The sequence below is a fragment of the Trematomus bernacchii genome, unplaced genomic scaffold (genome assembly GCF_902827165.1).
Source record: "Trematomus bernacchii unplaced genomic scaffold, fTreBer1.1, whole genome shotgun sequence".
NCBI classification, from domain to species: domain Eukaryota; kingdom Metazoa; phylum Chordata; class Actinopteri; order Perciformes; family Nototheniidae; genus Trematomus; species Trematomus bernacchii.
The window spans coordinates 45,896-67,089 of record NW_022987686.1 but is presented as its reverse complement, the minus strand read 5'-3'; the positions used below and the strand labels follow the sequence as shown (position 1 = coordinate 67,089).

The 21,194-nt window shown below is 40.1% G+C and overlaps 4 protein-coding genes and 1 long non-coding RNA gene across 6 annotated transcripts; 3 read left to right on the top strand and 2 right to left on the bottom strand.

The window, feature by feature from the left end:
• The first annotated feature begins 49 nt into the window (after positions 1 to 49).
• Positions 50 to 2,642, top strand: cideb (cell death inducing DFFA like effector b). Its single transcript, XM_034136787.1, has 5 exons — positions 50 to 221; positions 682 to 796; positions 1,422 to 1,580; positions 1,673 to 1,863; positions 2,141 to 2,642. The coding sequence occupies exons 1-5, from the start codon at positions 196 to 198 to the stop codon at positions 2,280 to 2,282; spliced, it is 633 nt and encodes a 210-aa protein (XP_033992678.1). The 5' UTR covers positions 50 to 195; the 3' UTR covers positions 2,283 to 2,642.
• Positions 2,592 to 5,884, bottom strand: homezb (homeobox and leucine zipper encoding b). Of its 2 annotated transcripts, XM_034136783.1 has the most exons (3): positions 5,802 to 5,884; positions 5,530 to 5,572; positions 2,592 to 4,279 (listed from the first exon to the last, which is right to left on the bottom strand). In XM_034136783.1, exon 3 carries the CDS (start codon positions 4,252 to 4,254, stop codon positions 2,893 to 2,895), a length of 1,362 nt encoding a protein of 453 aa, XP_033992674.1. In that variant the 5' UTR covers positions 4,255 to 4,279; positions 5,530 to 5,572; positions 5,802 to 5,884; the 3' UTR covers positions 2,592 to 2,892. The 2 variants fall into 2 exon arrangements, with proteins under 2 accessions (XP_033992674.1, XP_033992675.1); XM_034136784.1 differs by lacking the exon at positions 5,802 to 5,884 and having other exon boundaries at positions 5,546 to 5,560.
• Positions 5,885 to 6,046: 162 nt separating this feature from the next.
• On the top strand, positions 6,047 to 7,186 carry LOC117488125. Its single transcript, XR_004556500.1, has 2 exons — positions 6,047 to 6,206; positions 6,438 to 7,186. It is a non-coding gene; the product is annotated as an uncharacterized LOC117488125 (long non-coding RNA).
• Position 7,187: 1 nt separating this feature from the next.
• gmpr2 (guanosine monophosphate reductase 2) lies at positions 7,188 to 13,410 on the bottom strand. The gene is made up of 9 exons (XM_034136897.1): positions 13,301 to 13,410; positions 12,800 to 12,955; positions 10,522 to 10,641; positions 9,863 to 9,946; positions 9,603 to 9,776; positions 9,439 to 9,520; positions 9,149 to 9,255; positions 8,389 to 8,591; positions 7,188 to 8,309 (listed from the first exon to the last, which is right to left on the bottom strand). The coding sequence occupies exons 2-9, from the start codon at positions 12,884 to 12,886 to the stop codon at positions 8,120 to 8,122; spliced, it is 1,047 nt and encodes a 348-aa protein (XP_033992788.1). The 5' UTR covers positions 12,887 to 12,955; positions 13,301 to 13,410; the 3' UTR covers positions 7,188 to 8,119.
• A 73-nt stretch (positions 13,411 to 13,483) lies between these two features.
• Positions 13,484 to 15,359, top strand: nedd8 (NEDD8 ubiquitin like modifier). The gene is made up of 4 exons (XM_034136898.1): positions 13,484 to 13,827; positions 13,922 to 13,969; positions 14,051 to 14,133; positions 14,325 to 15,359. The coding sequence occupies exons 1-4, from the start codon at positions 13,810 to 13,812 to the stop codon at positions 14,449 to 14,451; spliced, it is 276 nt and encodes a 91-aa protein (XP_033992789.1). The 5' UTR covers positions 13,484 to 13,809; the 3' UTR covers positions 14,452 to 15,359.
• The last annotated feature ends 5,835 nt before the right edge of the window (positions 15,360 to 21,194 follow it).

Sequence of the window (21,194 nt, the reverse complement as noted above, 5' to 3'; positions counted from 1 at the left end):
CATTTCTCTCACACACAAACACACAGAGGCAACATGAACTTTGCCCTTTACTGTCCTGTATCTGAGTTATCACCATGTTTAGGACAAAGTCCAGCTGCTGGGTCAAACACAAGCTGACATTATCACCATTTGCTACACCAAAACAGCTTACGAAATAATACGTCCAGGAGAAGAGACAACAAGAAACTGAGGAACATGGATACAACATCTTCATTTATCAAGTGAGTGAAACATTACTTTTGGCCTGTTGATATTGTATTTCACGACCTCTTCGCTTGACTAAAAATCTAAATATCATTATGTTGCTGTTGGAGTAATTATAGGCTAGGCTAGACTGACTGATTAGAGTAATAAAGTTGATGATTTGTCATTTTAACATATGTTTTAATGTGAAATTTGACATTTAGCTTCATTATCATAAGAGTTGTCCTCTTTTTATAAAGATTTTGATACGTAAAAGTGTGAAAAACGCAAATGTAAATAATAAAACTATTGATTGTTTAATGTCATTTTGTCTTTCTTCAACACTGGCATGACATAAAGTGTGACACTTAAGTAGAACAGAGCTATCATTAATGTTGTTAGTATAAGTGCTTTTCCTTTAATGACAAGTCGAAATGTCTGTTGTGAAATCCAACAAAGTAAAACAGTTAATGACCGTTTCAACTGTTTTTTACTCAGATCTGTGACCAAGCGAGTGTGGGCCCCACCTCAGCGTCCCTTCAGAGTGTGTTGTCACAACAGGGAGACCAGGAAGGGCATCACAGCCGGGACCCTGGAGGAGCTCAAAGAGAGGGTGAGAGCCGCTGAAAAACATAAATAATGGAAATAAATAAAAGAAAAGACTCTGGGAGATGGGCTTACAGTAAATGGGATATTATAAATATATAAAATAACAAAAATTAAAAGAAAAACATTAAAAAGTCTGATAAAAGGCAGTGCTAAACATTGGAAGAAACAAAAAAGGATAACGTTGAGAAAATATATTTAAAAAAGAGATCAGTTCTCTTAGAATGAAGTTCAAACCTTTATAATTTGTCCACTTAAAATGTCAGCAATCAACAATTGAATGGTTATCTCATCTAAAATCTTTGATGATGTCAAATATGTGATCACATGTGAGTCAAGGCTGCACTAAAGTGGTGTGAAGATAAGATTTCTGACGTGTAGATAAGGGCCAGACTGCATTTTCTGATAACATTTAAGTATTAATTATATGTTTAGCTGCTGGCTAATTGAAAGTGGCTCCAATTAGAGTTGAAAGGTAACAGGAAATGGTTTCCATCTGACTACAAATAGCTTCATATATGACAATACATTATGTTCTGGAGTCCAGCTAATTAATGTAACAGTCAATACAAAAGGAAGTATACTATAATTGTTTCTAGTACACACTCATACAGCTTGAATCTGTGCTGCAGGTCTGCCAGACCCTGCTGCTGTCCCTGTCTGCAGGGTCTCTGTCTCTGGCATGTGAAGAGGACGGCACTGAGGTCGACTCCGACGAGTTCCTCATGACCCTGCCCGACAACACCATGCTCATGGCCCTGGAGCCTGGAATGACATGGAGACCACAACCGGTATGTTTGAGGAGATAACCCAAATGTTATTATAAACCCTCATCTATACTTTTATGAGTCTTCTTTAATATATGTGCTCTGATCCCCCCCAGGGTGCAGTTGTGCCCAAATCTCAAGACCACAACAAGCCAAGGACTGGGAGAGACATAGCTCGTGTGACCTTTGACCTGTACAGGATAAGCCCAAAGGATGTCTTTGGCTCTCTGAATGTGAACGCCACTTTCCAAGGCCTGTATTCTGTGAGCGCTAACTTTGAGTGTCTGGGGCCCAAGAAAATCATCAGGTAACTAGCCATGCAGAAAAAAAAACACCACAGTGACTGATTGCAGCTCTGAAATGTAGAAGAATAGCAGTCTTAAGTAGCAAAAAAACTATATAATTGTACTTCAATTTGCATCTCTATGCGTTCCATACTTGTCAATCTGACGTTATTTTTCTACCTCGCAATAATATATGAAAAATACTCTGACAATCTGCTCGAATGAGAAGTTAAAGAGCATTAAATCGAGTGCAATGTCAGTGAAGCACAACCATACTGATAACTTTATCTTGTTTTCCAGAGAAGCCCTGCGTGTGGCCTCCACCCTCCTACACACCGCTGGACGCCTGCTTATCACTACCGCCTCCATGATCCGTCGCATTATCGAAGGCGCAGAGCTCTGGCAGCCACAGAGGACAGAGTACAAAGCCAGCTGGAACTGACCTGCTTAGACGTATCATAGAGCAACTTGGACTGATAATATTGTTGACTAAATAGGGATCTTTAACGCGTAAAGACCTGTCGTAACAACAGAGGAAGCTTTTTGAATGTAGCTGGATAACATGAGAATAACTCATCTGTTTTTCTATTTTTTGTGCAATATATTTCACATAATATTCTAGAATTGTCCTTTATTTTTGGTAATTTGGTAACTATTTTTCTATTTGCTTTGAGATTACAGCCGCTGTTCACTGATCATTTGGTCAGTTTATGAGTGTTTCGATGTAAAAATAATGACAAGAAGAGTCATGTTCAAACAACATAAACTGTTTTACTTGAATGACAATAAAAACGTCTGCACAGTACAAATGGAAATCGTTGATGTGAAAATTGCATCTACGTTGCAAATGAAAAAAGACTGTACATACATCATGACCGCAAACAGGTCAAGTAATAACAATAACAAAATAACAGAGATACATTCCATGTGAAAGAGGAGGCAAATGCATGTGAACAAATGTCTTTCAAAAACACAAAATCAAAGTGAACAAACTTCTTCTGATGCCTCCTTTAAAACGTGAACAAAGGATTAAATTACTTCCCATTGAGGGGTTAAATCGGTGCACAGGATTTGGCCTCCTTCTTCCACAGTGCTCTCAGGCTCTGCCGGTACCTGACGTTGGCGACAGCCTGGCCGTATTGCTCGCTAGTCATCCAGTGCGGCCTGAATCTCTTGATATAATAGCGCATGTCTCCGTACCACTGAACCAACTGGTAGCGCGGCATTCCAACCAACTCACCCAGCCTGTTGTATGCCTCAATGTCTGGATACTGGCATTCTGTGAAAGCCTCCTTCATCCTCGTCAACTGAAACTGCGTCTTTGTTTTGGGTACCACACGAGTGGGAATTGCGCATGTGTTTTCATTGTTGCCGCCATTGGTGGTTGTTGACTCTGTTTGCGTGTGCGTTTCTGATTTCTCCTCACAGTGACTTTTCTCAGGGGTCTTTCCATTATTAGAGGTAGAAGGAGGAGTGTCGTCATTTTTTCCCAGCACTTCTGTCTGGTTGTCAGTGAGAGGAGGCATGTTGGGGGCCTGAGTTTGAACCAAAGGGATGAGCAGGGGCATTGCATCCTGTGTCTCATTGGGTACCCCACTTTTATGGACAGACGTTTTTGCTTTTGGCTTCCTATTGGTAAAAAGCGTTATCTCCGACTGAGTGGACTTCTGACATTCACTTCCTATGTTTGCTTCTTTTGCCCCTTCAACAATATTCTCCTCCGCTTGCTTTGTTTTTTTAATTCCCACCTCGTCTGTCACCGTCGTCCTTTTCCGCTTCCTCTGAGTATTCCTTTTCTTTTCTTCTACTTTTCCATCCTTGTCTTTCTTCATTAGCTGCTCCTGCCTCATTCTTCTCTCCAATAGTTCATCAGCCTCCACATTTTCCCCACTTCTCCTTCCCTCACTTGCACCCTGTTCCTCCCTAACCTCTCCTGCCTTCTTCTCATCAGGTGTTTTACATTTCTCATTCTTGTCTCCATCCTCTTTCTGTTCCCCCTTCCTGTTTTGCAGCTCTGCCTCCTCCTGACTTAACTTGAACTGCCTCCGAACCTTGCTGATGTCTTTAAATTCCCAGCTGATGCCATAGCGGAGCCTCTGTATCATGAACCACACCTTCACCTGGTCTGGGTGCAAGGAGCAGCGCTGTGCCAGTGTAGCTGTCTGTTTCTCCGTCAGGTATGGAAACTGGTCGAAGGCCTTGTCCAGCTCTTCTGCACCATCCAGCTGTAGGTTGAACTCATTTGAGTGCACCCATATAAGCCTCTGATCGTCAGAGACCACGGGGAGACACAACGCATGGCTCTGGTTCAGATTGAAAGCCATCAGGTCAATGTTTGGTTCTGATAAATTCTCCACAGGAGCGCTGGTTGTCTTTTGTATGAGCAGGGAACCTCCAGACATTTTCTGCCTCATCTTTCACATCTGTGGGGATGCAGGACTGTAGAGAGTAGATAAACAAAAAAGGTTGATAAAAAGAAAATTGAATTTATTTATACAGTACATTTCCTGAAGACACTTTTATCTTTTTGCTAGTTATGAAAAGGAAGATTTTTTTTTGGCCTAAAATCTGAAACCAAAAACACAATAGTGGAGAAAATAAAGTGAAATATTCCCTCAGCGAAAGTAAAAAGGGACTTAAAACGTTACTGTGATAGAAATACAGTGCAAGTAAGATAATGTTACCTTATAGTTTAACTTAATGGAGAAGTACACCGATCTTATACTTAAGTAAAAGTTCTAATATCACAGTCTAAAAATACTTAGTTACAAATAAAATTCCTGCATTCAAAATGTTACTCAAGTAAAAGTAAAAAAACAATAACAGCAAAATATACTTAAGTACCAAATCTAAAAGTACTCATTATCCAAAGTGGCCTTTTTTCGGGAAATAGATATTATATCACTGGTTTATACTATCGTAATGCATTATGTGGCTATAATATTAATGTGCAACTGTTAAAGGATCACATAACATTAATAACTTGTTATAGGCCTACTGCCAGTTATTTCCATCCCTGATAGAACATCATAGTGTATTATTTGATTTAATGTTCGTAAAAATAATATAAAACTGAAAAAGCAAATAGTAACTAATGTTGTCAAAACAATTTAGTGAGTGAAAAGTAAAACATTTCTGCCAAAATGTAGAAGTAGAAATACTCAAGTACCTCTAAATATACAAAGTAAAATTAAGTACTTTAGTAAATGTACTTAAGTAATATATTTCAGTAAATGTTCTTCATTACCACCTCATTGGCCAGATAACACCAACATGAATAACGTTAATAGGGGTGTATATTTAAACGTATTTGTGGTAACAATTCATATTAACTAGTTAGCTAACTTTAGCTAGCAAGCTACGTTTGCTCTTGAAGTAATTTCTTCCGATTCACGTTAGGTTAACTGTATCCACGGTAACATGTACAGTAATGTTATAGCCGTTAACTTTGACCGTTTGTTGAGCAGTAACGATAGCAATAATTGGAATAAATATCAGTTGAACATTGACTAGCTTAGCCTCAGCTTTGGTTAGCTGTTGACGTTGTTTTGTTTACATCCCCACGTGTGTGATACAGTTAACATAGGTACTTTTTATTTTCCTATAAGTAATCAATATACTTGGCAGCTTCAAGAATACACCGATATTAGATCACTTATTTCAATTAATGATTGGTTTTGAGTCCTTACCTTTCAGCGTACTTACTGCTTGCTTACTTACTGGAGAGATGTCCTGTTAAGTATGACAGGTGTTCTGGATTAGTCAATTAAAACCGCCCCATCCAGTTACACTTAAAGTTAATTATTCAAGGGTTTTTCTATTAAATTGGGTGTTTAAAATGATAATATATTATAAACAGTAGTGTAGTATACATGTAGGCCTACTCAAGTAGCCTACTGTACAAATAGAGGTACTTGTACTTTACTCGAGTATTTTCAAATTATGCCAGTTTAATACTTACACTTATTTTAAATATACCAACTCATAGTGGTGGTGCTCATTTCTAATGTGTAAAATGAAACTTAACAATGTCACAAAAGGCCTCAGGCAAATCAGTCCAACTCCACCCCACAGGCTATGCACCCTCTGATCTGGTTCCCTTTATCAGAAAACGAAACTGTTGTGCAACGCTGATGTGGCAGTGCATTAAAACCCAAAACTGAGTTCACTTGCAGGAACCACGCCAAAACAGTGTGATGTTTGTAAGTTTATTGAAGTAACATGTGAATGATATGAGGGGTGTGAAGGGATGATCTGGGAGGACGAGCTATGGTCCGTGCAGTGGGAGACTCAGAGTGGGGGTTCCGTCTCCGGCATGATCTGCGTGGGCTGATTACGGGCCCCCAGACGATACCTGGAATTGAATGTTAGTATACACAGTATATAAATATGCACCGTTTAAATATAAATGGTGATGGTCAGAGTCTGCAAATAACTTGAAGAATGGACAGGTCTATGGTCTGTGCTGTGACAGCTAAGCTCTCTCACAGCAGAGCTTGATGATTCTGATGCCCCAGTCAATACAGGATGACATTTTGGGCAATATATGCCAAAAGCAATAATATACAAGGTTTCATCTGCATTAATCACAAAACAGGGCCCCAATGGAGATGAGGCAGCACCACGACCTGAAGCGGTGGAAATGTTTTGGAACTTTGTTGGCTCCTCGCTGTCCTTCTTCAGCAGAACCGGACAGCACCAGAGGGAAGAAATAATAACAATAAAGGCGATTCCCAGCAACTGGGACCTGCTGGCACCCTTCGTTCAAGTAGGAAAGAAAAACGCCCAAAATATCCAACAGAACCCATGGCAATGCACATGTGGGAAGGCTTACAACTATTACAATAATCAATTCCGTCATGGAAACCGCAACTACAGCCCTCATCAAGATAAGTGTTCCTGTGGAGCAGTTATTGGGGGCATTTGCATCACAGAGGTGGTTTGTGAGTTTCTGTAATGGGTGGGAAAACACTGATCATTGAACAAAGCTCAGAAGTGCAAATATCTGCTTTTATTGGATTCATATAAATGTAATTGATTATGTGTTGACTTGCTGTCAAATGTAAATATAGTGCCTTTAGTGCAAACAATATGTTGTGATTCTTTATAGTGAACAACTTACACATGGTAGGCAACCTACATGGCAGTGTGTTTTGGGAGTTGGTTATGTTTCTGTTTCTGCCTGACAGTTTAAGGTGTTTGTCTCCCTCTAATGGTGTTGAATGTGTCATTGCTTTCACATTTTACAGTTATCTTACACTGCATGTAAGTCATTTATGTATTTTGTATTCTTCTTACTTTGTGATTTGTGGATGAACTGATCAACAATAAAGCCATAAAAAAAGAGTAAGATGTGGAATGCTTTTATTGACTGATTAAGACAAGTGTATTTGAAAAAACTGCATTTCAATTGGACATTTTAACACCAATGTGACAATAAACAAATGAAACAACACAGGTAATGTAGGAGTGACTACACGCTCATGGTGTAAAACTGAAAAGGAATGACCCGTTGATGTGGAGGCTGTAATGATTCATAAATGAATTGTTAACATCAGCCAACACACACTTTGGTACTGGATAACACCTCTGCTGTGAATTCAGCACTTCATTACTATGTACTGTACGCACTATAGTACTGTGGTCTAGCATTCAGCATATACTGATCCAAATATAAACGCTCCAAAAATGTAATTTACCTAATATTTCTTTTAAATGTGCTTATTAGTTTGTGATTATATCTGAAGTTAAATATTTGACTTTAAAATTACAAATAAAGTGCAAAAAAAGGGAATGATTCATTTCTAAAAGTATGTTTAGAACTAGCAGCTGCATAAATATTTTGTACTTTCGAAATAATTTAAGACTCGTTTGCTATAATTTTATATATGCGTGTGTGACGAAGGCTTACAGTCTGGATCAGGGAATGAAGACTTGCTATAGATCTGTCCATGAACAGCTTCAGATTTGCATAAAAATAACAATTTAGGGCCTTTGCATTGGAATGATGAGATACCGGACATGCTAAGAAGCTAACTGCTTTAGCTTTGAAGCTCATATGAAAAAGGTAACATTCAGTCTAACGCGACTCAGAGTGTAACGGAAAATATTTCTGTTGTTGTCAAAGTAAAAACCAACATAGTGATTTGCATTGAACCTTAGCTTATGTAATAAAAACAAGGATGGTAAAATAACAGTATTAATATTCATGTCTGTGTACATCAGACAGGCAGTGTTGCAGAGTTATACTTCGATCTGAAGCCGGATCCAGCTGGATATTCAGCTGTCGTTGCCGAAGACAGTGTTGAGCTGCTGGGTGACCCTGATGAAGGTGGTCCTGCGGCTCAGCTCCTTCAGTTTGCCTGCCCCGACGTAGGTGCAGGTGGAGCGGACCCCCCCCAGGACGTCCCGTATTGTCACATCCACCGGACCCTTGTAAAGAACTTCCACTGTCTTCCCCTCCGACGCTCTGGAGGTGGAAACAAACAGAGGTTATCATCAGAGCAGTACACACATTTTGTTCCTGTTTACATCAAAATAAGTCTGACCTGTATTCAGCCACGCCTCCTGCATGTCTCTTCATTGCTGTGTCGGAGCTCATTCCATAGAACAGCTTGTATTTCTTGCCGTTTTTCTCGATAACCTCTCCCCCGCTTTCTGAGTGGCCGGCCAGCATACCGCCCAGCATCACAAAGTCTGCTCCAGCTCCGAAGGCCTTTGAGACATCTCCTGGGCAAGTACATCCCCCATCCTGAGAGAAGAGAAAACCACACAATGGTTTAAGTGTGACTGTGTTTTTATCATGGCTGCATTTAGAACAAAATATAAGGCTGCACATTCACAGGGTGAAATGCACATCTAATAAGCCACATTACTCAAGGAAGAGAAGATAAATGATTGATAGTTAGATAGATAGATAGCCTCAGTTTAAAAGAAGCTATCGGTGGTTAGCCTGGTGGTAATAATGTTCTCGAAATAACGCTGCATTTCCACTGCATTGTACCGTCAATCTTTTATTCACTCGATCCTAGATTTTTAAACATGGAAGTCCTTAGCTACCGTATGCTAATGACGAGTGACAGATGTTCCTCTGACGTTAAAGTCACCACGTTATTTTCAAGGGGCAAATATAAGTTGAGTCAAGTCAAGTTCTGTGAGACACGCCGTGGAAATAAGCAAATTTCACAGTGAGATAGCAAAAAATGCCAATATGACACACTGTTACATGTTTAAATCATAGACTGTATATAATCTTTATTATACACTCTATGGATTAAATCCCTGGGTTTTAAGAGAAGAGAGTCTCACAGAGATAATGTGGCCGCCCAGGCCGTGGGCTGCATCTGCACACTCGATCACAGCGCTGAGCTGAGGGTAGCCCACCCCTGTCTTCTTGCGGGTGGTACACACAGAGCCTGAACAGGGAGACACAGGGGTGAGAAATGACTCACAGGAAACTTAATGTACAGCTGTTGTTTGATCTGTGTGTGCCAAATGAATAGGGGTTGCGAAATCTTCCCCTATCAGTGAGGTATGTAAAAGTTAATTTAACATGATACAAATAACACGTAGACCTGGAAATGTTAGGGTGTGATTACCTGGTCCGATGCCTACTTTGATGATGTCAGCGCCAGCCAGGATCAGCTCCTCCACCATCTCTCCTGTCACCACATTTCCTGCCTGAGCAAAATACAAATAAATGACCTGTAAACATCAATTCCATTTGCACATACTGTCAGTTTAAACCTGCACATTTACTGACCATTATTGTGTGAGTGGGGAACTTTTCCCTGACGTCCTTGACAAAGTGAACAAAGTGTTCAGAGTAGCCGTTAGCGACGTCTACACAGATATAATGCAGCTGTGGCACCGCCGCTATGATGGCTGAAATCTTGTCAAAGTCACCTTCTCCGGTCCCGGTGCTCACGGCTACATTCTGGAGATAGACAGAGAAGAGAAAGACTTAAGACCAGTATTAACAAACCAATGGAAATGGTTCATAATAGTTCACACTTTTAGTACCTGCAGGCATTCAGGATTCTTTTTTGCAAATGCCGACCACTCATCCACGGAGTAATGTTTGTGAACCGTGGTGAAGAGAGTGAACTAGACAGAAAAATAAAAGGCAGTTGAGATATTTTTGCAAAAACGATAGAATACGTTGTTATTTTTCATATTCTGAACTAACTGAAAAGGCATACATTATTCATTATTATTACAAGGATATAGACCCTTTAGAAGTATAGATCCTACACATAAGCCACCAAACATCTCATCTCTGGTAAAGGAAACAAGGAAAGTCTTGGCCAGTCTTTATCAGCCTGTGTTTGTAACATAGAGTTAAATAGCAGTGATTCATAAATTGAATTCTGACATGAGTCGCACAAATGTTCTGGGCAGAAGCAGCTGGAGCCAGAGAGAGAAAAGCTGCATATCTCTTTATGTTGGATAACACCTCTGCTATGAATTCAGCACTTCATTACTATGTACTGTGCGAGCTATAGTACTGTACATTCAGCATATCATGATCTATGTATAGTTTTATTAAGACTATGTTAGACACCTCTCCTTCCAACGAAAGGACTACCTTGCTCCAACAACATTGACAAGATGAAATGATAAACAACAACATGTGCTGTATGAAGCCATTTGTAAATAACTAGTAAGATGATGATGCTAACCTTGTGCAAAGCCAGGGCCATCTCAAAGGTCCCCACGGTGTCCATGTTTGCAGCGATGATGGGGATCCCTCTGTAGCTGCCCTTGGAGTTCCTGAAAGTGTAGCTCCGCAAGAGGTCTACCTGCAAAAAACAAGAGCAATGAGACATCAGTGTACTTAATACTTCTACAGATTTGCTCGAATAGGAATCCATTTATTGGAGCAATGATACACTGGTTTCACTTAGGTAACACAAACAATAAGACAGGACAACTTTTTCATCAATATAATTGAAGGTGCGAAAGGTAACGGTGAAAAAGTGTGGCAAATCTTAAATAAACTATTAGGTAAACATACCAAACAGGAAAATAATGTACTAGAATTAAAAATCAATGATGCCCTGATAAAAGACCCTGCAGTGTTGGCCAACTCTCTAAATGAATATTTCATAAATAGTGCTCTGGACATTACAAAGCTCTTCCCGCCATCTGAGGTCTCACCTAGCCCGACTGTGGATACACACCCCGTTTTTGACCTGGAGGAAATCACAGAGGTTGAGGTAAAACATATAATCTTAGGGTTAAGAGGTTCTAAGGCTAGGGATGCAGATGATTTAGACACCAACTTTATAAAAACACATATCGACGGTCTAATACAACCAATTACTATGTTAGTAAATCAATCTATCAGCACGAGGGAAGTTCCATCATCCTGGAAGGTGGCCACGGTAACACCGATCTTTAAATCTGGGGATAAGGCAATGATGTCCAATTATAGACCAACCAGCATCCTCCCCTGTGTCTCTAAGGTAGCTGAGAAATGGGTGTCAAAACTAATCACCAAACATTTAGACAAAGGTTTCGCTCCACTCCACCCAATGCAGTTTGGTTTTCGTGCTCACCACTCCACTGAGACAGCTAACTGTGTCTTTGTGGAAAAGGTTAAATGTATGTTGGACACGAGCCCATATGTAGGTGCTGTGTTCCTTGATCTCAGGAAGGCTTTTGACACTGTTGACCACAAAGTGCTCCTTACAAAGCTGACGTATTTCAATTTTTCGGCAGATTCAATACATTGGTTTAAGTCTTACTTTTCGAACAGAAAACAGTGTGTTTTGGTCAACGGAGCCAAATCCCCCTACCTTGTGAACCCTGTTGGGGTTCCACAAGGTTCCATTCTTGGACCATTACTGTTTTCTCTGTACATTAATGACTTGCCTAATGTATGTCCTGAGTTGAATGTGCAAATGTATGCCGATGATGCGGTCATCTTTGTACATGGGAAAAATACTGAAATAATCTCATCCTGTCTCTCAAATGCTTTGGACAAGGTTCAACACTGGCTGAACAACATTTGCTTACAGTTAAACGCAAAAAAAACAGTAAGCATGATGTTCAGTAAACGACCAGTCAAAATCGAAGGATCCAATGTGTTTTTAAACGGAGCAGAAATAGAACTAGTCCCCCACTTCAATTATCTTCGAGTCATATTGGACTCGAACTTGACTTTTAAGAAACATATTAAGAAAGTATCCAATACCATTCAATTCAACTTGCAAAACTTTAAACAAATTAGACCTTTCTTAACTGTCAATGCTGCAAAGTCATACGTCCACTGTATGATTCTATCCCACATTGAATACTGTTTGACAAACTGGTCGTTTGCTTGTGCCACAAACCTGAACCAATAGCACAGCTGTACAACAGAGCTATCAAGGTGTTTGACAGAAAGCCAAATTCATACCACCACTGTATCATCCTTGAAAAACACAATTTCTTGATTTTTGACCATTTTAAGTCTTTTAAAAGTATGTGTTTTTTTTAATAAATGTTTACATGGACAAAATGTACTTTCCATTAAAGGCAGCTCACTCTGGAATAGCCTCCCAACTGAGATACGGGATTGTACCACTGTCAATAGTTTTAAAGGTCAACTCAAAGAATGGTTGAGAAACAACCAGACGTGTAATCACCGCTAAATGCACTTTAACACAGGGGTATCTCCTCTTGCACTTAATATGTCGTTGCTGCTATAGTGTACTGCCATGTGGTAAATACGTGTGTGTGCTGCTCTTGCTCTTTTGCATATCATGTATTTATTTTTTGCTATGTTTACAGATGTCAAGTTCTTATATGTTGTATGTCAGGGACTACGGATGGAAATTAGCTCAAAGCTAAAATCCGGCATATTTACACTTGAAGCATTATTTGTCTAAAGTGTTCATTAATGTACATTGTCCCTATTCAAATAAAAGATTAAATGAAATGAAATGAAAGGGAGAAAAAATCCACAAAACTGACCTCGCTCCTAGACTTTAGTGTGCTCCGCTTTGGACGGAGGAGCACATCCTTGAAGTCCAGCTTGATGTCATTCTCAATGCGAGGCATTTTGGAAACAGGCTTTGCAGGATGTGTATTGTGTAACCAAAAAATGTGAAACTTAGCAAAAATGTGAATCTGTGAGAGAGAAGGAGGACAAAGTTATGGATAATGAAAAGCAACATGAGTCAAACATTTAACCACCACTTGGTGTGGAGATGATTTAATGTAATCTTTAGCTGGCTAGCATTTTCATAATAATGCTAAAATTCTACTAAAAGACACTCAAACACACCACAAAGATAAGAACAGCGTTGCTTCTGTAGCCCCTATGTCAACATTCAAGGTTAGCTATGCTACATCGGTGATAAGTGTACAAATTGTATTCACGTAATTAGCATTGCAACATGTTTAACTAAATACAAACTATTAATAAGATAGTGACGACGTTTTCTTTCCTATGTAGCAAACTAAAACATTTACCTTTAGGAAAGTGTGGTTGGTTTGTTTGTGCCGCTGTTTTTTTCCCCACTGACACTGTGTGCACAGGAAGCCTTTCGAAGGCGCACACCAACTCACATCCCCGTTGTAGTTTTTAAGGGCTTTATCTAGTAGGGCGGTGACGAGCTGAAGAACTACAAACGTGAGACTCGCTTTTCGCCACGTTGGGTTAATGTCGTAACGGTTGTTTTAGGTATTCATTAAACAAATGTTGTGTTGTAATGCGGGAGGTACTAACACTAGTGTTGTATAATTTAGAGGGCTAATGCTGTGACTTTTAGGCGACAAATAAAGCAAATGCGACGACCGAAATAAAGTTGATGCGGAACTGTTGACATTCAAACAAGAAGGAGGCGTCATTCAGTGAAGAACACAGGAAACACCCATTTACTTTTTAGAAGGGATAACGAGTTTCCTCCCAAAAATACTTATTGTCATTATTGCGTGATCTCATTCTGCTCCTGCTTATTTGATAAAAACAATTGAACAAAATGCTGATTAAAGTAAAGGTAAGGCAAAGCCATCTAAACATGTGTTATTACTGCGTTGTGTCTAGTCTCATCATTTGCTAATCATAACCTTTATTTACAATTTGTATCTCAGACACTCACAGGCAAAGAGATAGAGATTGACATTGAGCCCACAGATAAGGTATACAACTATCATCCCCCCTCCTATATGTGTATGTTAATCTGTGTGTGTTCAAACATGTTTACATTCATTTCCTTGCAGGTGGAGCGGATTAAAGAAAGGGTGGAGGAGAAAGAAGGGATCCCTCCACAGCAGCAGAGGTTGATCTACAGTGGGAAACAGATGTAAGACCAAAAAAAACAGTAAAGCGTCATATGCATCAAATACATATTAATCTGCAGCTGAAATTAGAATGACCTACTAGCATCCAGACTAACCTACAATTAAACTATATGTCTAGGACCTATTTTTGAGTAAAATGTATTTTTTGATAGTAGATTTTCTGCTGTCTTCTGAACGGCATTTTTATTCCCAGGAACGATGAGAAAACAGCGGCAGACTATAAAATCCAGGGAGGCTCCGTTCTCCATCTGGTACTTGCTCTGCGAGGAGGACAGCTGCTACACTTCCCCAGAAACATACAATCGAAGACTGCATTGTAGTCATTCCTCAGAAACCTGCTGTGCCTACAATGATCGTATACACCAAAGATGTGCAGTTCTGCAGAGTCACCTGGCGGCATTGTAGGCAACACTCATTTGTAGAAAGCGCCCAGGTTCTACTTGTGGCAAACACGTACTGACAGCCACAATATGTTGGCTGCAAACACATCTGTAACAATGGGGAGAGACACTCCATTATGTAAAAGGTGCCCTGGTTGAAAAGGCACAGTCAGAATGAAACAAAGCTGTGGCTTAAGATTTACTGCTGCAACAGAAAACTGTAACGTCACCCTCTTTCTGCATGTAAGCATAAGTCTTTGTCCCACTGATGACAAAACAAACACAACATATACAGATGCTCCAAGGAAACCCCGCCCCTGGATTGCGGTCGTTTCCAGAACACAAACTAAGGTTTACTTTTTCATCCATGTTTTATTATGTTTGAAATTGCCCCAACTCGCTTTGCTTAATTATTAGAGGCTACTGGGTTTATGAGCATATCTAAATTCCTTTTATTGAGTAAAGCACCCATGTAGATTAGTTAGAAGCTGGACAACAGCGTAGTTAGACCTTCCACCACTAATTCTAAATCATGTACCACCGAATCCATTCAGTTGGATAATGTTTTACATCATTTCATGTAAATTTAATTTGTTAAGAACATTATTCTTGTTGCCGATTTGCACATTGTTCTATTGCAAAATGACAAAGAACGTACCAACTATGGTGTTGTCTGACAATGGGCTCAGTTTACATGGATATTGTTAGGTTTGTGTGTTCAGATAAGCAATGTTTTGTTTTGGGATTGCTGTGTCAGCGCCATTAGACCCGACTACAGAATCGAGTGACATGGACCTATGCTGTGGATTTATCTTTCCGGTAAAATAAACTCTTTTGAAAGCTGAAAATGCCTCACTTTTGCCATTCTGTGTTCTTCAATAAGTCATTTAAAATGTTAAAAACAACTGTACAAAGAAGATCTGTGAAGTCTTGTACTTTTATTTCTGTCACACTCACACTCACCACCAATATGTACATTTTTAACTAAGAATAGAGACAGGATGGTAGGTAGACCGCAAACAGCAACTTAATTTAAGATCAATGTGTACACAAAATTATTTAGAAATGACATTCTTATCAATGGTGTATTGTACGAGAAGAACTGCTTAGATTAACTGTATACAGGGATGCAAACTTGTCACCTTTCGGCGAAATTTGCCGTTTTGATTCCAAAATAGGTCGTTTGTGTGATTCATGTAGATCTGCAATAAAAATATGTTTGGGGTATGGGGGGGGGTCTGGGACCCGGAGTAATCTGCGGCCGCGAGCTGTTATGTGCCATCATGACACGCATGGTGTTCTTTTTTTATATATTATAATGAAGCGGGAGCACAAGTCTTCCTGCCTGTCAGCTCTGCTCATGGATGTATAATAAGGCTCTGCTGCTCCGGGATGAGGGTCTAGCTTCAGCAGCTACATTACCTACGGTGCGTTCGTTAATATTAACTGTGCGGTAGAACTGTGGCACAGACTGGACCGCTGGTTAGAACGGGGTGTTCAGAGCAGAGCTCCCTGACCTGAGCGGCAGAGCGTGATGTGCACTGAAAAGTGTTTCTGTCGCAATATTATTTAATGAATCGTTGAGCTAGCTAACTAGCATACATTGTCACTATCTGCTAACGTTAGCTTTAGCCTTCGTTTTCAAATAGTTTCTTTCATAGCCTATAAACGGAGGTGGTATAAGTATCTTGTACTTGAGTAAAAGTAGAAGCACTCAGATCTTGTACTTGAGTAAAAGTTGAAGTACTCAGGTCTTGTACTTGAGTACAAGTAGAAGTACTCAGATCTTGTTCTTGAGTAAAAGTTGAAGTACTCAGGTCTTGTACTTGAGTACAAGTAGAAGTACTCTTCTTCTTCTTCTTCTTCTTCTTTAGATTTTATTGGCGGTTGGCAAACCAACTTATAGGTGCATTACCGCCACCAACTGGACTGGAGTGTGGACAAGAGACTATCCAGAAAACAATAAACAAAAGAAATAAAACACAACAAAACAAACAAAAACAAAACAAACAAACAAACCAAACAAAACAAAACAAAAAATAACCAAAACTCTAGATTATTTTAAATGTATCAGTTTCTCTTAAAAATTTAATAATCTCACAATAAATATTGCCTGATGTTTTCCCCAACAGCCCCGACATCGACAAGTCACTGAATCCTGCCCTCTTCAGTGTCTGGAAAAACACACCTCTCTGAACACTATATTTCCCACAAATCATTAAAACATGTTCCACAGTTTCTGGCTGGCTACAGTGTATACACTTTCCGGTTGGATGCTTTCCTATTCTACTCAATGTATGATTGAGACCTGTATGACCTATTCTCATCCGAGAAAGGACATTTTCCTCCCTTCTTTTAAACCCCACCTTCCTTCCATCCCCCACATACCTTTGAATTTTATAAAGATGTCTTCCTGTATCACTAAGGTCCCAATGTTCTTGCCATGTTGTTTGTGCATATTTATGTATGAATGTTTTAACCTCCGCTTTGCTAAGTGGAACTTCTATGTCTATGTTCATAATTCTGAGTGTTTGTTTGGCCAGAATATCCACCTGTTCATTACCCTCCACACCAACATGAGCAGGAACCCAGATGAAACTAGTTGCTATGCCTTTGATTTGCATTTTATATAAAATTAGAAATATTTCATTTATTATGTCCATTCTAAATGAAGATCTGCCTGATCGTATACTCGATAATGCTGAAAAACTGTCCGATGCAATTACACTATTATGTATTTCTTTCCCCTCTATCCATTTCAATGCCAACACCAATGCCCACAACTCTGTCGTGTATACTGACACATGGTCTGTTACCCTTTTCTTTATATGTGTATTACTCACTGGGATATAAACTGCTGCCCCTGCACGCCCTGTCTCTGGATCTTTGGAGCCATCTGTAAATATGATTGTTGAGTCTGAGTAATTACTTGCAAAATAATTCTGGACTATGCGCCATACTGGTAGTAGTTCTTTCTTTTCCTTCAACTCCCTTTGTATATTGAGGTCTACCCTTGGCAATGGGAATAACCAGGGTGGAATGGACGAGATTGGAACTGTGGGGCAATACTGTATTTTATTCAAACCTATACTTGCTGCTTTAACATCACCAATCCATCCAAAACTTGTTAAATGTGACTCATTGTGCTCCCAGCAGTCTTTCAAAATACTTTTCGCAGGATGACTATCACAATGCCCCTGAAGGTTTACCAGGGGCGGACTGGGACTACAAATCAGCCCGGGACTCTCGACCGGCCCACTTCGGTACCGCCGGCCCACCTCGGTAAAATACTAACGGGGGGGGTGCTAGTGACTTATCCGAGCGGCCCACCTCGGTGCCGCAAGTATATACCGCGAGGAAATTGGCTACGGGGGGTGGTGCTAGTGACTTATCCGAGCGGCCCACCTCGGTGCCGCAAGTATATACCGCGAGGAAATTGTCTACGGGGGGGGGGGGGGGGGGGGGGGGGTGCTGGTGACTTATCCGAGCGGCCCACATCGTCCGACCGGCCCACTTCAGTACCGGCCCATCGGGATTCGTCCCGAACGTCCCGATGGCCAGTCCGCCCCTGAGGTTTACCCAGTATGCCAACATTAACTTAACTCTTCTTATCCTTAAAGGCATTTCTCCCATTTCCACCTGTATTGCTGATACTGGAGATGTTTTAAAAGCTCCACTACATATTCTCAGGGCCTGAGCTTGTAGGACATCCAGTTTTTTAAGGTTTGATTCTGCTGCTGCCATGAACGCTATACACCCATAATCTACTACAGGTCTCATGAGTGCCCAATATATATTCAGAAGTGATGATCTACTCGCTCCCCACTCCTGTCCCGCCAAACACCGAAGTACATTGTTGACCTTTTTACATTTATTTTGAACTTTGCCTATATGATTGCTCCATGTTAGCTTTCCGTCAAACCAAACACCAAGAAATCTTATTGTATTAACCTGTTCAAGAGGTTGCTCATACAATTTTAACGATATAGGAGCAATTTTATGCCGTTTTGTAAAACAAATGACCTGCGTTTTAGCTACTGACAGTTTGAATCCCCATTTATTTGTCCATTTCTCCACTTCAACTATTGCAGCTTGTATTTTCTTTCCAACATGTGCTACATTGCGACCTTTTGCCCACAAAGCCCCATCATCTGCATACAAAGATTTTCCCACACTTGGATGAACTTGATTAAAAATGTCATGTATCATTATATTGAACAGCAACGGACTACATACACTACCTTGCGGAGTACCATTCTCCACAGCATAAACACTTGAGTACTCTGCACCTACTCTTACTTGTATTTTCCTGTCCAGTAAAAAATTCATAACCCAATTATATGCTTTACCACCAATTCCCAATGATTTTAACTTGATTAGTAGTCCTTCCTTCCAGAGCATGTCATAAGCCTTTTCAATATCAAAGAAGACTGCAATCACTACTTCCTTGTTGGTCTGTGCTTTCCTGATGTCTGATTCTAAGCACAATATAGAATCCATTGTATTCCGACCCCTACGAAACCCACTTTGATATGGGGACAACAGAGCTTTACTTTCTAAGATATATGTTAACCTTTCTGTAACCATTCTTTCCATAATTTTGCATAAATGAGATGTCAGGGCAATAGGTCTGTAGCTAGATGGATCTGAAGGGTCTTTCCCTGGCTTTCGGATGGGCACTATTATGGCTTCTTTCCACACTGAAGGAAGTTGGCCAGAATCCCACACCCTATTAAACAACCTTAACACAATGACTAGAGTGTTATCTGTCATGTGTTCCAACATTTTGTAACAAACACCATCTTTCCCAGGAGTGGTTTGACGAGCACTAATAATTGCTCTTCTCAACTCAAACATACTAAAATGCAGGTCCAACTGATCCCCTAACACTTCTACTCTATCCAATATTCTCGGGTTTTCCATTAGTGTATTATTTCTGCACTGCCTGGCTTCCTCTGTAAGGTTATCCGAACTATGAACTTTCCTAAATGTTTGAGCTAGAAGTTCCGCCTTTCCTAAGTTTGTGACAGCCATTATGTCCCCTCTGCTCAAAACTGGCAACTCATAATTCCTTCGAATTCCCCCCATTCTCCTAATCATGCCCCAAACATCTGCAAGCTGTACTTCTCTTCCAATACTATTGCAATATTGCCTCCAAAAAGTGCGTTTTTGCGTTCTTATTGTTCTCCTTACTATAGCCTGGGCCCTTTTATACTGATTCAAAGCTTCCTGAGAATGGAGTTGTTTGAGTTGCCTGAATGCTTTATTTCTGTCTTTAATGGACTTACTACATTCATCATTCCACCAGGGTACACTCTTGGTACGCCTAACTCCTGCAATTTTCGGAATTGTTTCTTTAGCTGAATGAATGATAACCTTGACCAGCTCATCATTGAATTTATTTATATCATCAAAATGTTCCTCTTGAAGTGTTTTACATCTATTCGTACTTACAACTTGAAAGGCATCCCAATTAGCCTTTCCCAATTTCCACCTAGGAATTTTCTTTTCCTTTTCAAAACTCATGTTGGTTCCAACTTTAGTCATCACCGGATAATGATCGCTGCCCACTGTAGTATGCTTTACCACATCCCATGTACTTATACCTGCTATAGCACTAGATACAAATGTCAGATCGAGTACTGTTTCTATATTCTTCGTGCAATTATATCGTGTTCCTTCCCCAGTGTTAATACACACTAGCCCGTGGTCATCTATAAATTCCTCAACTACTGCACCATTTGCATCTGTGCTACTGCTTCCCCATAGCGAGTTATGTGAATTAAAATCCCCACACCATATTACTTTGTCTTGCAGTGAACCCCCAGCATCCTCTAATATACTTTGATCTAATTTCCCACATGGATTATAATAATTTACTATATCTATAGGTCCTCTATCATTCCATACCCTTATAACTATTGCCTCATGCTCTGTACTTACATGCATAACTTTGTAACTTATACCACTCTGTATGAATGTTGCAACTCCTCCCCCTCTGCCAGAGTCCCTATCTCGTCTAACTGCAGTATATCCCTTCACAATAAAATCCAGTTGTGGTTTCAGCCATGTTTCCTGGATACAAAGTACATTAGGTTTCTCTCCCAGGTTGTCAATATATTTTTTGAACTCTTGTCCATTTGCAATTAAACTTCTAGCATTCCACTGCAGTACAATTAACACCATCAGGATGATCCACTCCATGTCTGAGATTGTTGGACGTCATCATTCAGGATATCTTTCACATGTTCCCAGTGCATCCCTTTCACATCAAGGTACTTTTCAGCTGATTTGACAATTATTTTGATTCTTTCATTCCGGCTTTTAGTCTGCGCTGAACAGTTGATAATCTCTGCCATAAACAGTACAAACTCTCTTTTACTCACTATCAGAGTGTCCTCCTTCAACTTAACACAGTTGTGAACTTTTTCTGTTTCTTTGCTCTTTTTGTTGTTTTCCATTGTAACCTGCGTTCCTCCTGAAACTGTCTTTGCTGCCTCTGCATAGCTAACTCCCTGCGTCACCCTGACTCGCTGCACCTCTTCTGCTTTCTTGCTAACCTCACATCCACGGTACGCTGAGCTATGCTCCCCTCCGCAATTGCAACATTTCAGCTTTGCCCCTTCCTCACATTTGCCGTATTCATGATCTCCACCACATCTGCCACACCTTTGTTTTCCCTT